The 16,912-nt window shown below is 42.2% G+C and overlaps 1 protein-coding gene across 1 annotated transcript in view; it reads right to left on the reverse strand.

Annotated features, from left to right (window-relative positions):
• Positions 1-14,608, reverse strand: part of hhip (hedgehog interacting protein) — a gene marked incomplete at both ends in the record, with an annotated part of 38,741 nt that extends 24,133 nt beyond the window's left edge. Inside the window, 3 exons of the mRNA XM_080837952.1 lie at positions 735-873; positions 10,928-11,123; positions 14,336-14,608. Coding sequence (XP_080694078.1) covers positions 735-873; positions 10,928-11,123; positions 14,336-14,608 — 608 coding nt within the window. The remainder of the gene's footprint in view (positions 1-734; positions 874-10,927; positions 11,124-14,335) is intronic.
• Between the last annotated feature and the right edge of the window lie 2,304 nt (positions 14,609-16,912).

Here is a 16,912-nt window from a genome sequence, read left to right on the forward strand (position 1 = left end):
TAATATGTGTTGACTGGCACTGAACAATTGCGATTGCTGTAGCTAACTTAGCTTGCTACAAGTTACCTTGTAAAAATGTAGGCTGGTTTGGCGGTTAATTTATTTAAAAGAAGTTGACTATCCATGAATTTGATTGAAATGTAACGTGCGGATGTGCAGTAATGGGTTTGAATGGCTCGGTGGGAGTATTTGCGGCAGATGTAATAGATGGTTTTAAACCGTGCTGTTGGAGGTGTTTCTTCATTCTTTTAAATGGGGACAATAGGGATGAGATTGGGAAGGGTTGAATTTTTTTCACAAGCACTGCATAGGAGCAGGTAGGAAGTGTCAGAGTTAAAGCGGCGTGGTTATCTAAAAAGCGCTAGAAGCAGAAGCAGTATTCCACAAGGGTGAAATAAAGAAGAAGAAAGGAAGACTTAAGAACAGTAGCTACAGTGATTGTGTCATCCTGAGCTGACAGTCTTTATTTATTGTGTGTAATAAGCAACATAACTTGTTCAATGCATGATCAAGGCAAAAATCGAATCTTTTCTATGGTAAGCTAGTTGGTTGTTGCCGTGTAGGCTATTTGTTATTTGGCTAGGGCGGGATAGCATGTTTTAGGTACGCCTAGCAGTAGTCAGCTGACTCTGGGTATAATCTGTTTGCAAAACGCATTATCAGCGTAATACTTATGTGCGGGAGTGAGCAAGGAGCAGTGAGAAACGAACAAACCAACTGTAAAAATAACAAACCTGTTTAAGTCCTCAATTTTCTCATCCCCAAGATAGTTGGAGTCTGGCCGTCGCACTCGCTGGAAGTCTGGGAAACACAGGCCTCCATCTCTCCTGCTGTAGTACTGGCAGAACTCATCCACATCTGCCTGAAAAAGCTCTGCAAAACACAGACCGACAAACTGAAGACCCAGCCAAAAAGATAACCCCCCTCCCATACACACACTCATCCAATTTGAAGCCCTTGACATTCTAAATTTTCCACCTCATAAAGTCAGACTTAAAGTGGACTATTCATCATGTGTATTACTAATGTTTACCAATATAATTATAGTATAGTAAAGACTCTGGTGAACCATTACAATTTAATTGATATACTTTATGACAAGACCAACGATTTGATACATATGGTTAATTATACCAGGGGCGACTCATCCATTCAAGCAGATAAGGCAGAACTTGATAAAACTTCCTCAAAAGTGAATAACGACACACATGGATTCAAACTGCATATGTCTGTTATATTTAAGGATTAATTACTTGCTTGTGTTGCTGCGTATTGTATAGAAAAACTGACAAAGTAAGGTGTACAAACAGTGGCCCCCACTGGCCAATTAAAAAATGACATGAAGTGCATCAAATCTGTACAGATGGTGCTCCATGGCTAGACAGATTTCAATAGGTGTACTCTATTTTTGTTATAGGTCAACAGACCTTTTGTCTCAGGCTTAGAAGCGCCAACCTGGCGTGTTCATTTCAGATGATTGACAATGGGTCTGACAATTACAGTGTTTGATCACTATCATAACATCAGGGATGTATTAAGGGAGGAGACAAATCATTGACGGGAAAATGAATGGGAAATAGGAGGTCATCCGTAATGATAAACATGGCAAATTTGAAACTGGAAGTCCTACCCTGTAGTTTAAATGTTAAATGGATATATGTTATGGATATCTCCCCGTTCTTTTAGATAGGAGCCTAATCTTGTTTCCACCAAATAGCTGCCTGGAGGTGTTGCCAAGATGGCTGCCGAATAGCAAGACTTACCTATAAGGACTTGGACAACATTGTATGAGATTACAATGATATACTATAAAGATGTCCTTACTTTAAGCAAACATCGACATGGTCAACAGGATCCCTACATCCTTATGTTCTGTAAGTTATGAAGAAAAAGTGCAGTTTAAGGCCAATGGAACTGTCATGAGCGAAAAGTTCCGGGCTAGCCAAAAGTTCCGGGTGACGCAACAGAGACCGATCAGCTGTTTATCCGGCTAGCGAGAAGTTCCGGATGACGCAACAGACGTGATAAAGAATTTTAATATGACACCGAACATTACTAGGGAATTACGGGGATAAATACGATCAAATACCTTAATATCTCCGATTCTGTTCATTTAAAGCTCGCTTTGGACGTCTCAAAACTTAATTTGGATCGCGGACTTCACTGTTAAAGACTAGTTTGGCTGTGAACACAAAGCTATACTTTATGTATTAGGTAATTGGTTAGCTTAAACTACAGTATCTTGACCTAGCTAGCTAGCAATTGTCGTTGTAATCTCACCAGCGGAAAATACACGAAAACGTAAATAACTTGGATGACTGATAAAAGATATGTTACACATCACAAACACACGTAATCGATGTTTTTTTGTTTGAGAATAACGTAATTGGTTAGCTTATTTTACGCGAGCTAATTGACCTAGCTGGCTATACAGTGTTTGGTGTTTTGGGTAGCTCAAGCTAGCAATCTCACAGACACACAATTGATGTTTTGGGGGAAATAAGGTAATTGGTTATCTTAAATGAATGCATGCTGTTCACTTGGTCATTGTCATTTATACATTTTATTAACCCGTTGTGTTGCTCAGACGACTACTTAGACATGGTCAATTATGTTAGCTAGGAGTATGGTGTTACTAGTTCTAATGAACTCCGATGAAGAGGGGTTCAGTGCAGGAGTTTGTGTGTCACGGTCCTCATACCATGTGTCAGAGGAGGGAGCCCACCACTTTATTTTCATTAATCCTGGACTTTGGAAAACTCATCTCTGTCGAAGTGTCAACTTTAACAGGAACCCACACGACCTCCGGTCAAGGTAAGTTGATTTACTTGCTTTGCAATTACAGATACAATTTGCATTTAACACGGTTCATTCACGTAAACGCTGGATTTAATTGTGTGTTAACTTCTGTCCACGTTTACCAATCCATCAGGTAGGCCTACTTATGGAACAGATGCACATTTCGCAAAGTGACATGGTCATAGTCAACATCGGAATTTGCCAAGCCACATTCCGAGACTTAAACGGTCAACTGAGTTCATCTGGATGACCGATGATGTAAGTAAAACTTTTTCAACAACCGAATGAAGTCTTTACAAATGTAATAATGTAACACAGTATCATCGTAACTGGTAATTGAGCATACAAATTGGTCTTGCACCATGAGGATGCAGTTTGCAACTGGCAATTCAACTTTGCATTATTTTGATTCAAGGTCAATACTTGTTTTGACAGTGGTTCTGAGCAACCTAAAACTTGAAACTAGAATTGCTATAATTATGAGGCTGCTTAATCACTACGGACAAGTACACAAATGCTTTGTCAAAGTCAGAATTTCTTATTTCAAGCAACCTTTTCATCTCTACAAAAGGCTTTAAATGATTTTCAATTAGTTACTTCAACCTAGACACAGTTGCTATGGTAAGAGCAGGTGCAAACACTATCTGCACACTCTATTATCTCAATGATCAATTTCACATATGCATTGACTTCCAAACTCTCCAAAACAAATGGCAATATCCTCAACAGGACAAGCATCTGCCCAGATGACTGTTTTAGGTAACCAACACTTGAAGTTAATGTACCAACAGAAATTGGGTATGGCCGATCTCTTACCTCTAGAGGGGAATAAGGGAAACCAGAAATAGCAGAATTCACTGAGTCAAGACCTGTCTGCCTAGACTGAACAAGATGATTCACACGCATTTGATTTTTTTAATGCCCTCCAGAATTGCATGCATAATGATTCTATTCATAATTTTATCACACTGTCTGACATGTTTCACCAATGTCCTTTTAGTATATGCATCCTCATTGAAGTGTGACTACATTTCCTCCATAGCACAATACATTGTTTTTTCTCGGTTAATAGTTTGCATTTTACCACCACTGTACAATGCATCCACGTCTCCCTTGATTCTATTCAATCATACATCTACGACAGATTGACGGAGGTCTGCTGATCTAGCCATGGCAAGTAGCCTAATAACAACCAGTTTAGACCTGTATTTTGGATTTAGGGTGTAGTATAATGTTAACAATTTGTTTTCTGATGGAAAGGATCCTAGTGTTTTACAGATCTCTCTTTCATCCGTGTACAAAACTATCTGCAATTTAGCATTGCTGTGTCTAGCCCTAGTCAAGACTTTACATTGCCCACCCCCCTCCTCACACTTTGCTTTACCTCCAATTCATTATCTATGTTGTACGAGCTCCCCTTATGATGTTACCTAAGTACTAGCTTTGAGTCTTTGCTACAGTGCAATATTAAATATGTTTGTGGATAATACAATGGAAAACTTCACCCCATTGCTTTAGAGAGGTGGCCGTTCAACTGTATGGACATCTTGGGGGATGATTACGCAGGCCCAGATTTTAACTGGCTGACCGATGATGTAAGTAAAACTTAAAAAATACATTTTTATTTTTACTTTTTTCCAATCATGTTGTCATCAGATTTCTTTTTTCGTTCTTGTACATTGTAAATATGTGCATTGCAGCAATTGTTTCAGATCACAAACTACATTTCACTGTAAGAAGTTTCTATTTTCTCTCTAGTCTGACAAACTACTAGGATCTGTAATTGTTTTGTTATTGTTTTTTTGTCTTCACAGGACAAAGCAGTGTTCCATGCCCTTACCACAGACGCATACACGTTATGATGTCGTGACAGCACATAGTTGTGTTAATAACGTGCTCTATCAATGGCGTGGTGCTACTGCCCCGTCTCGTTGGTCTTGGCTCTCCTGACCGTGGTAACTTTGCTTTTTCATTAACGTTTTCTAGTCACTAACACCCCACCCATAACATGTACTTTTCAACTAAACAGGTCTTGCTTTGAATAGTGTAAGTTAGCAGGTTTTTAAAACAAGTATGCTTTGCAGTTTGTCTTGTATATTTCCACAGGTCTACAAAATTAAACACATTAAGTCTCAATTCATTTTGACTGACCACAGCATACAAGACCCTCCACCTGAAGACTGGCACCTATCTTCCTTTAATCACCAGATACTAAATGACTGACATTGAAATTAAAAATAAATCTTGTACACTGGCATAGTTCTGCAACATTGTCTATTGAACTTTAAGTTAAAATTCGTTCAGATATTGCTTATCATGTGTTTACATGAACATCTGCACCCTATTATAATTACTGCACTTGGTTTGGGACTGTACTGTTAAGGTTCATTCATGGGCTCAGCTACTGTGCTTTATGAACATTGCCTTTAAAAGCAAGCAACCAACCTGTAAATCAATGTGAAACTCAACCCAAGATGAACAGAAATTGTTAGTAAGAATGCTCTTTTTTTCGCAACAATTTGTGAAATAAAGAAACGTCAACATGCTTCAGTGTTCTGCTTCTTGTTTAACAAACAAACACAATTTTCATCTTCAGGAACTCATTTCAATAACATGATGCATACGAGGAGGTGTTCAGGGCTAGTCTAGGCTATTGCATTGATGTGCTACATAGTTTTGTATATAACGCTAGTGTTACGGACAGTTAGCGTAATCACTTCGTGACATGAGCAACAGACGTTTAACCCGATGTGAAATAAACAGGCAAGCCAAGACGGCAATACGTTTATGTAGGCTAACTTGTCACTATTAAAAGCTTATTTGACACGGTGTAAAAGTTTGATTAGCATGCTGGCTGTGTGTTGGTCGTAGCCTATAGCTTCGTAAAAGTTCACTTGTGTGTTTAGTTCTATGACTTCGTAAAAGTCTAATACGTACTGTCTGCCGACATAGGCGATTAGGATAATGAAGATTATAATATAATAAAGAATTGAAATTGAATGCAGTCGCTGTCGCGGTCTCTGTAGCTGTCCGCTTGTGTGTGCCTGCGTATGTCAACCGCGACGTCATAGCAACCAACATAGCAAAGACTCAAAGACGATTTGATAAACAGTTGATCGGAACGTCTGTAGCGTCATCCGGAACGTCTCCCTAACCCTAGTAATGTTCGGTGTGACATGAAGATTCGATAATCTTCACGTGAAAAACAAAACAGCTGATAGGAACGTCTCTATTGCGTCACCCGGAACTTTTGGCTAGCCCGGAACTTTTCGCTCATGACAGAACCACGATCATCACACATTGCCGTGGTGTCATCTTTGCTGTCACACCAGTGCACGTGCTAACAGTCAGAGTCCATGGTTGATTTTACTTTAAACTAATAATCACGTTGCAGCGAATTATTATATATATATTTTTATATATTTAATTTATATTTATCTATTTTTTATTTAATTTATAATTTTATATGGTTTATGGGAGGAGTATAGAATGAATCACTAGGCAGGGTTCATTAAAGCAAAAAATGGAATGTAAAAGAAGGAATATGTAGACCGGGTGGGTCGCACCCTGGTTGGAGCTTATTATTTTCTAACTAGCTAGCTCATCTTGCATCTGACTTGGATTCAACATTGAAAGAAGCAATGCTTGGAGTGTACTGTGTAGTGTTTTTGCGTGTTTTTTTACCCTGTGGGAAACTAAAAAAGCACAGGACAGAAAAGCAGCAGCACTGCACAGTGGCTTGTGAATGAGTTAGCTAGCTAGTGTCAGCTAGCAAGGTAAGAGAAGAGGTTTTTCCCAGGCAAGCTACCACAACATTTTTTTTCCCACTGTCATTAAATCACAGGTGACAAACATTTTAATGCCTCTTGGATAAGCACCCTTCGTAAATTGGGGCTTTATTAGTCGCACCTGATCATTGTGCAATTAGGCAAGTTAGACGCATCTAAGGGGCTTTAAAATGTAAATGGTGTTTGACTTTTGCTTTGTGGTAGCTAAGATGTATTCCACTCAATAAGTAATTTCTGTTCTTACTTATTGTTGCCTCTCCCTGTGCTTTAGGTTTGTTCATGTTCGTTTGTATTCGATTTGTATTAAATCTTTGGTTTCTTTGTGTACTGCTGAGGCAGGAGAATGGAATACTGTTTACTTTCCCCAAACTCCAGAGGGGGAATTAACCATTCAACACACTTTTGGCTGGCTCACACATAGCCCTTCAACACACTTACGGCTGGCTCGCACAGTTGCGTTGCTTGACGGATGCTTGATGGATGGTGGAGGGCGTATCTGGCGCATGGGGTTGTGTTGATAACGGAGACATTTATAGTGAGATTGACAGGTCAACAACCAATCAAGCCGCGAGCTACCTTGTGGGTAGTAGCATGCTAACATTAGATAGCTGGCTCAGACACCTCACAAATCCCCTCAGACGTATTAACAGTCTGTTACAATAACTGGGTTTTACATTGTACAGTGTCTATTTTTCGGTACTATTTAAAATATCTAAGCAAAAAAACTCAAACATACAACTTATATGTACAAATACGACTATCTACGGAGTTTGGTCCGCCATCTTTTTTTCAGCGTCGCACTCTTTAGATAACGTGATTTTACTGCGCTGCCGTATTTCCATATATGCGATTTGATTGGCTGACGCATGTGTTGCCTCCCGAAAAGTTGATTTAATTTTTTACTTTCGGTGTAAGCAATGCAACAGAACGCAACCGAACCACAATTTAGTTCGGCAACAGATGACATCACCCCGTTCAAAGTGAATAGGGATTTGTCAACGTTGACGGATCAACGCAACCGTCTGAGACAGCCGTTAGGCTAGGTGAAAATTGACAATTATCAGTAGGAATGTGATCATATAATGCTTGAATGCAGAAATATGTGATACCTTGAAGGCTAGTCTCAATTTCCTAATTTGTTTCCCCAAAATTCACCAGAAGTCATATATCATAGAGCTTATTTTTCAAAATGTTCTTCTAGGGGAGCATGTCCTCAGACCACCCTAGCTTTCTCGGATTCCCAATTTTAAGCTTCATACTCGGTTTCAACAACCAGTCGCCAACGAATAATACCTACAGCATACTGTGAAACGCAGTGAATCTAAATGCAAATCTATACACTTTTAATTATAAGGGTCGCTGCATCTACACGCATCGCGTGTGTAGACTACTGTGTGTGGCCGTCTATGTGTGTATAATAGTGTGAGATTCTAATAAGGAGGCCAATCATTTAATTAAGAGCAAGGAATCCAAACATTCCCAACTGCAAATAAATTATCCTGCCGGCCAGTGTTAACTGATAGTCTTCCTTACTCCATAGTTAAGCACCACCCTTATTACTTTTGGAATGGCTGTGTGAAACTTGCCAAAGACAGGGAGCTTCGGTATCAATTTCAGGACACTGAGAAATTCTCCCTCTGGGAGCCAGCAGACAGACAACATTATTTTAGAGAGTTTCTAGGAATGGCCTTTCTCACTCTTACTCTCTGTGGCTGAGGACAGGGCAAAGCCTCCTGGGGATAAGCATTAGTGGGGGATCTTGAAAGGCTGGCACGACCTAAAAACAACCCTGTTGCTATCGTTTCCCCTATTTCCCCCCGGCTGAACCCTCAGAGAGGGAAAAGAGCAAACACGCTGGTGATGGAAACACAAACACAGTACACCTTCCTGCCTTTCATCTGTTCACACACACACACACACACACACACACACACACACACACACACACACACACACACACACACACACACACACACACACATACACACCCGTCACAAACCATACCAACCATGGATGATAGGGCATCAAAATACAACCAGGAGATCAAACACAAATGCCCGCATACACACAAACACACACAGACACAAACACACACACACTCACACACACACACACACACACAGAAGCACACTCAGGGGTCATACCACCCACCTTCAAGCCATCCTTGGTTAGTTTAGTTCTGCTTTGCCATTGACTGTGATTGAAACAGCTGCTTCATCCAGTCTCTAAATGTTCACATGCAGGTTATGTCCTGTAGTGCCATCATGGGTATTGTGCGCATCATAGAGTACAGTGCACTGTGAGACTGCAGGGGATGTAAACAGTGAGGATGGATGTTAAAGGGCTCAGGATCTGTCACTCCAGTGATAAGTGCATGGATTGATGAGGGCATAACCGGAGAGGGGTGTCTTCACTGCTGAAGGACACTTTAAGTGTCCTGTAAATGCTACTGTTTGGTTTGCCCACCCATCTGGACTCTGTCTGTCAATGTTAACCTAGTTAAGCAGACCGGGAAGCCAAACAGTGCAAATAAGTAAATGTGCTTTTCTGCTGCCATAGATTACTCAGTTTGCATGTAGAAAGTGGTTTACCGTTTTGTTTTTTAAAGTAACCCTTAGACTGAATGTTAGAATGTTTTTCTGTTAGAAAACGTTTTTTTACAGTAAATCCATATTCCCTAACAGTGCTGCCCAAATCTGGCAATTCTAGAAAAAAATGCTCATTACAAATACAGTATGGCAAGACCCAAAAATGTGCACAGTGAACCCATTTTTTCAGCACCTTTTCAAACTCAGAGTTGTATTGTGCTGCCCAGAGAATAGTGAGAGTGAGATAAAACAAGCGAGATGGAGAGTGTGTGAGAGAGAGAGAGAGCAAGAGAGAGATGGAGAGTGAGAAAGAAAGAGAGAGAGAGATGGAGACTGAGAAAAAGAGAGGGAGAGATGGAGAGTGAGAGAGAGAGAGAGAGAGAGATGGAGACTGAGAGAAAGAGATGGAGAGTGAGAGAGAGAGAGCACTCTGGCCACATCCCCAGCACTAATGTTATACTTCCATCTGGTTATCTTCCAAAGCAACCTGGGTGGCCACCCAAAGTACTTGACATCTTGATGCACTTCAGCAGTTTTACATATACACAACCTTTGTAGAAAAATAAATGTGTCATTCGTCACCACATATGCTGATTTGGAGGGTAGGGGTGGGCCGGAGAGGGAGGGTGGACTCTTGGCTCTGGCTCCTGTTTTCTTGCTCTATCTCTCTGAGGCTTTACTGCGGTCAGCTCACTTATGGCTGCTGTTTTTTCTTTCTCTCTCGCGCTCTCTCTCTCTTCCTTTCTCTCTGTATGTCTCTCTTTCTCCCTCTTCCTTGTATCTCTGTCACCCGCTATGTCTAGATCATTTGAACCTGCAGCGGGGGAAGGATGTGTGGACACTTTCTTCTGGAATGCTTGCAAGTGTTTGATTTGGGGTGGGCCTTTTATCATGCGACTGATGTGCTGTGTGTTTGTGCATCTCCACTGATGCAATCTCCAGGTAATGCTCTGATAGGAGAGATGCTCTGCTAGGTCAGGGCCCAGGGCTGCAGTCTGACACCATCAGCTGGAATGTAGGTTATAGCCCACACAGGTTACTGTTCCCCTTCTCTTGTGGCCTGAAGTGAAAGTTGTAATTGTGTATTTTGAACCTCTCACTTGCATTTTGGTTCAAAATGCGTATCATAGTGTTTTTTTTTCCACTGCACTGATTTACACAGGTGGAGTTCACAAGACAAGAACAAGGGGGAAGAAAATGTTCCCTTTGTCTCTACCTCTGAAGAGAGGCCAGTGCAAATGATGAAGACAGCTACAAATATTTAGAGAGACATGAAACTGCAGAGCTGGAGCTGGCCTCACCTGCTGCCAGAAGGCGTCTCTGCCTCCATTACGATGTATTCTTGCCTACTGAATTGTAAAGAGGAGAGCAAGAACCCGCTCTGGAATGCCAAGGCTTAACTGCTTAACCAATTAATCAAATGCACTTGCCTCATTAGAGCTTGCCAGCATCTACCAGCCATTAATCTGTGTGTGTGTGTGTGTGTGTGTGTGTGTGTGTGTGTGTGTGTGTGTGTGTGTGTGTTTGTGTGTGTGTGAGAAAACATGTGGATGAAAGATAAAGGAAGCAAGAAAGAGGGTTAGTGTTGAATGGTGCAATGAATGCTAGGGTGTATGTGTGATGAACTCTATTAAGTGCGCTCTAATCTTAACATGACTCATGCTCTCACTGATGCAGTCAGAGGCTGTTTTATGCCTACATATACCTACATTTCCCTTGGGATTAATAAAGTGTCCATCTATCTATGTTTACCTGGAACATGTCCTCTGCAGGTGTAGTAGAACTCCCTGCAGTAGTCATGGCACAGCAGGGGCAGGTCTGGTTCCCGGGAAGGCACAGCTGCAGCTCCGTTGGGGGTGTGGAACAGCATCTGGGCATTGGGCGAACAGCGGGCACATCTCAGCTCCTCTAGCAGCCGGGAACATTCTGTGTTGTTGGTGGAGAAGGTCTGCATCATCGTTGCCACAGACAAAAAAAAATATGGGAGGAATGTTACATAAACAATTTTTGGAAATGTTCAACTGCTGTCAAGTTAGAGGTACCTGGCACCACCACCAAATGTGAGGTTTGATCAGTTTTTTTACAGGACAAACAGTGTTTCAGACAAAAATTGGGAAACCAAATAAGGATTTTGCCAACCTTCTTCAGTCACTAAAAAAAGGTAAACAAGTGATTAAGGCTGAGAAAATTAGTGGGATTACTTACATAAGAAATTAGCTGTAATAAAATAACAATGTAATCAGTCTTTATCCCATCTCTCATCCTCCAACACACACTCCACCATCCCCCCAGACATGTGCTGTGGCCACTGCTGCCTGCTGGGGCTGGCGAGCCGCTCTGTGTGAGGTCCATGTGTAAACATCCATTTCCAGATAGACAGGCCCATCGCTCCCCACTATGCTATCAACAAATTAGCAGTCTGTCCAAGTCAATTAGCCCAGCAGAGCTCTGAGATGGACGCCCACTACTCCCCACAACCTCAGCCCCTTTCCACACAGGCACACAAACACACAGACTCACACACACACACACGCGCGCGCACACACACACACACACACTCACACACCACACATACGTCCAACCTGCAGCCCCTGAGATGCAAGGAATTAACACCTCCTCATCAGGCCACCCTGAAGAGGCTACGTCTCTCAACATGCCAGCCTGGGGGCTACTGAAATGATATCAACACCCACCAGTGGTCCAGCCTATTGCCCTGAAGGTCATATAGAGATAAAGTGACCACCTCAACCAGGGAGTAGGCTACTTAAATAGTGCTGATCCTGAGAGCAAACCATTTTGTGCAATGGGACTTGTTGTTCCTTGATCATAGGTAGTAATGATCAGACTTTCCCCTGTTCCTGCGCTATGGTCTGTCCCCAGCTCCTCTGTAAGATGGTGGGTCTCCCTGTGGTGGTAAATTGCCCATTGAGCTGGTGTGCCGTGGACTGGCACATGGGCTGTGGAGAGCAGCATTTGTGCCCTCTCAGCCATGCCCTGTGCCCATATGTTACTGGGATGGGCTCCAATGTTGCCATCACCCACTTACAGAACAAGAGGGCCGTTGTTTGAAGAAGCTATTTCTCAAAAGCAGCACACCAGCCTAACTCTCTTTCTCTCTTCTGTCTTTCATTCTCTGTGTTGACCTCAAGAAAATGAAATGGCAAAAGTGAAAAAAGTGCCAAAACGGCTTTTAAGGCATATGGTACACTGTTTAACATTAAAACAAATACAATCAAAAACTTGAGGGGATCGATTTATTTTCTATGGAGGGGATGGATTTGACGAAAGAACCCAATAAAGGGTTATCTCCTCATTAATCCAACATGACAACATGATATTCCCTGACAAACATTCAGAGCCAACACTTGAAACCTTGCTGTAAACATAGAGAGGACATGCTCAATAACATACATGTTCACACATTAGGAGCAGAATCAAACTTCCATCAATTTCACCTACAAGCTGGACTGATACATTTATTATGGTAAAAATATTAAGGAAAAATTTGAGGGGCAGCAAATGGTAAATTATTTCTTATTTCTCTTGTTGAACTGAATCATAGCCTACCTTCCCTCAGTGGACCTGAACCAAACATGGCCTATAAATGGATGACAGCCTTCTTGAGAATACTGGGTTGCCATTCACTCGTCAAATTATGGGCCAAAAACAACTCATCACCTCTGACAATAATCATAGGGAAGAATGACATTGCATCACTTGGTGTGTGTGTGTGTGCGAGAGTATGTGCATGAGAGAAAGAGTGCGTGAGAGAGACAGCATGCAAGTGTTAAAGGGAAGTGAACAGCAGCATGTAGAACTAAAATGCCTAGAAATTCCTTTCAATTCATCTCTTCACAAAGCAACATAAAGTAAAAAAAGTTAATGAGAAAAGGAGGGAGGAGGCCAATAAATCCTCACTACTCTCTGCACTCGGGTGTTAAACAGCTTAACCCAAAGGTTTTAGGTCCTCTGGGAATATAGCTGGCGTGGAAGAGGGGGGTCGCACTACCGCACCGAACACTCTCTAAAGGCTATAACACCAAGGCTGAATGATGTTCTCCGGCTTCTCCCATTAGCGAAACCAACAAACACAATGGTGTTGTTGTTATTCTTTTGCCATAAGCAAAAAGCCTCCGTGTGTGGCCAGTGTAGTGGGAGGAGAAGTCGACTCCCTTTTTGTTCTATTGAGTCTTTTTTGTTTTCGTATTTGCATGACTTGAGCAAATTATATGATGCCGTATGGCTTTTTGTCACTAAACAAAGTTTAATACCACCCAGTCACATGTGAATGTGTTGAACCTGTTTTTACATGAGAATACAGCTAGGCTACTACTCGCGATGTCGACCAAAAAGTGATTCCGTTTTACCCCTTACGGTATAAGTCAAAGCCTTCGTTTATACATGTATAGGCTACATTCAATATCCAAGTGTCACATCCAATTTATTAAAGTATAAGAACAACTAATCTTTTCGCGAGAAATAATGCCTCGAATAGGCTGCTCACTACCTGCTGTTTGTCTTGATTTCAATCACAGTTGTTATTTCAAATGCCTTAAAACGAATAACACAGATTTCAATAGTATGCTTGTGAAAACAACAAAACACGAACAGTTTACACGCGGTTCAAAGCATCGCGCATTTCCATGATTCACGTGGAAGTTGCCGTACCAAGACACTAGCATCCACGCTCAAGCATTTGACAATGTTGACCAAGTCCTATTACACCAAAGTCGTGCTCCGCTCACGCGCAACATCTCACAGTTAAACCATCGATAACCATGGTAACACGGCAACGCTCTGAGCACGCTCAGCAAGAGACTACTACACAATTGCATCCTCTACCGTGTTTTTATCTTACACGAGTCATGGCCTGTCCTACAACTCCCATGCGTAGCTCACGCAGGGGGGCTGCGATATCAGTAGAGCTTGAGGTCAAGTGGGGGAAACATTCGGACAAAAAGCATGTGCGAATAGGCTACATTTGTCCATAACACGCATCCAACTTTGTTAGTAATCACCCACATTCCTAGATACATGAAACTGAACATGTAAAACAATCATGCATTAGGATGAAGGTTGGAATAACAGTATATTAGAGCTAAACCACAATTTGTACGTTGCAGAGGACACTGAAACTAGATCAAAACGTAGCCAACATACCCTGGCATCGCGCCGGTGAAGTATTTGAAAAGCAGCTCTCCGGTTGGGGCAACAGGACACGCGAGGGTAGAGCCTGTGGCAAACCTCGCTGCCGCTGCCGCTGTCCAGTGACAGTTTTCTGTCTCTCTTCTTCAGGCGCTTCGGGAGGCTTCCATCGTAACATCTCCTCCTTCTTGGACTAATTTCTCCTTTTTCTCCACCGAATTTCGTGTCTCCGCATTCCCACACATTAGCCGCAATAGCCAACACAAGCACGATTTTCAAATGCTTCATATTCAAATAAACACAGCGCAACACCAAAGTGCGACTGGTTAATAATTATCCAAGACGTCCAACTGCGAATATCCAGCGGATAGTATATAGCCTTTATGCTTACGCTATATTAGGAGCCTCTTTTTACACGGAGGTTACAGTGAAATAATTTAGAAGGGTAGCCTACGCTATAGACATTAATAACCTCAATTAAATATTCAAGAAACATTAAAGATTGTTATAAATTTAGATAAATGAATGCAAGTGTTGGTTATGACGGCATAGCTCATTATCTTTCTTGTAGCCTACAAAAGAAAACATCAATAAAAGTGTAAAAAAAAAAAAAAAACTAGTAGATATACAGGGATCCTAATATATCTCCTTTCCCATTAGTTAGATTCCGTTTCTGCGCAGTGGTTGGTGTGGTAAGTAGCCTATGGCACAAAAAGTAGCACTAAGTTGTCTCTGTCTCACTAGCTCTTCGGGCCACTCACATGTTTTTCTTTCCTCCTGCTTTTTAACCAGCGCGCGAGATGGGATGCGCGCGCGATGACGTCATCTATGCGCCGGGAGCGCGCCTATGCCCCATGTCGTCTGCTCGTCGGTGGAGTGAGGAATTACCTGTCAGTACTAGATGGCTGGAAGTGTTTGTGTGTGTGTGTGTGTGTGTGTGTGTGTGTGTGTGTGTGTGTGTGTGTGTGTGTGTGTGTTTGTGTGTGTGTGTGTGTTTGTGTGTGTGTGTGTGTGTGTGTGTGTGTGTGTGTGTATGTGCGCGTGTGTGGTGTGTGTGTGTGTGTGTGTGTGTGTGTGTGTGTGTGTGTGTGTGTGTTTGTGTGTGTATGTGTGTGTGTGTTTGTGTGTGTGTGTGTGTGTGTGTGTGTGTGTGTGTGTGTGTGTGTGTGTGTGTGTGTGTGTGTGTGTGTGTGTAATTGTGTGTAATTGTGTGTGTGTGTATGTGTTTCTGCATTTGTGTCTTTATGTAAAGACCAAGTGATACGTGGAGAAGCTGGCGAAAAAATAAATGGACATAAAGTTCCGAACTATGGCATTTGCTAATTCATCACTGACACATATTACTTATTATATTAAGGGCTTTCCTATTTTATAATGACATCATAGAAATATCTCTTGTTCCTGTTCCTGAAGATATAGCTCATGTGTCTTTAACACACTTTAAAACTGGGACCAGGAGGCCACTTTGAGGATGGCTGGGTTGACTGAAAGAAGCCATACTGCACTGTGTGTCGCTGGATGCGAGTATGCAAGGTATGCTCACTTCTCACAGGGCATTCAGATAAGGCTCAGCCAAATGCTGGACAAGTAGTCTTTCATTCTCTCATCTTTTGAGAGATTACCAGATTGCAGGCCCATGGGGGAATGTCCTTGGCAATTAAAACACTCTCTCTCACACACACATACCACACACACACACACACACACACACACACACACACACACACACAGAGACACACACACACACACACACAGAGACAGACACACACATGCTAAGAGAGGGAGAGAGAGAGAGCAAAACTTGAGCATTACCTCAGAACCGCACCTGTTCTTCTTTGGGGGTCTGGTGCTGAGCAGAGCTAATTTCTCTTATCTGCTCTGATCAGCTGCAACAGCAGCAGGAATCCAGAGTGATTCGACTGCAAACAATTATGAAAATGGTTGGTTCCCTGACTGAGGGGGGTGATGCTGCCAGATCTGACCTGACTCATTCTCTCTCTCTCTCTATCCCCCTCTCTTAGTGGCTATCCCTTTATCTCCATTAACTGATGTCAGGTTGAAATAAGAAAAATGTTGAGCCAGGTTTTGTGTTCCGGTAAGTCCAGCAGAAGAAGACGCAGAGCTGAGTAAACGGAGGGGTTTAATGTGGATGCTGTGAGAGGCACGCGGGCTGTGCCGTGTTGAGCAGAGTTGAGTGAGGAGGAACATGTGGGGCACAGCTGTGGAGGGAACGGTGCATCTGCTGAGTGAGATACAGAAGCCCGTGGATAAATCGCTGAGAGACACACACCACAGACTTGTGGCTAATGTTAAAGCTAATGGTGTGTACCCTGCTCTCTGTGACATGAGAAACTGCTTTCGCACTCCAGGCACTCACAGCGGCTGTTACGGACATCACATCAGCAAATTGATCATCCCAGGGAGAGCTGAAGTACTACTGTGGATGTTACCCACAGAACCTTAGAGTTAATAGCATAATATAAATGTACATACTGTATATGCTCCAAACATACTTGGGCTGTATTTGAAATGAAAGGGAAAGGCAAAACAATTTTTAGACTTTGAAGGATACAGACACTCAGTGAGCCAGGA

Source organism: Sprattus sprattus (genome assembly GCF_963457725.1).
Source record: "Sprattus sprattus genome assembly, chromosome: 4".
NCBI lineage: Eukaryota > Metazoa > Chordata > Actinopteri > Clupeiformes > Clupeidae > Sprattus > Sprattus sprattus.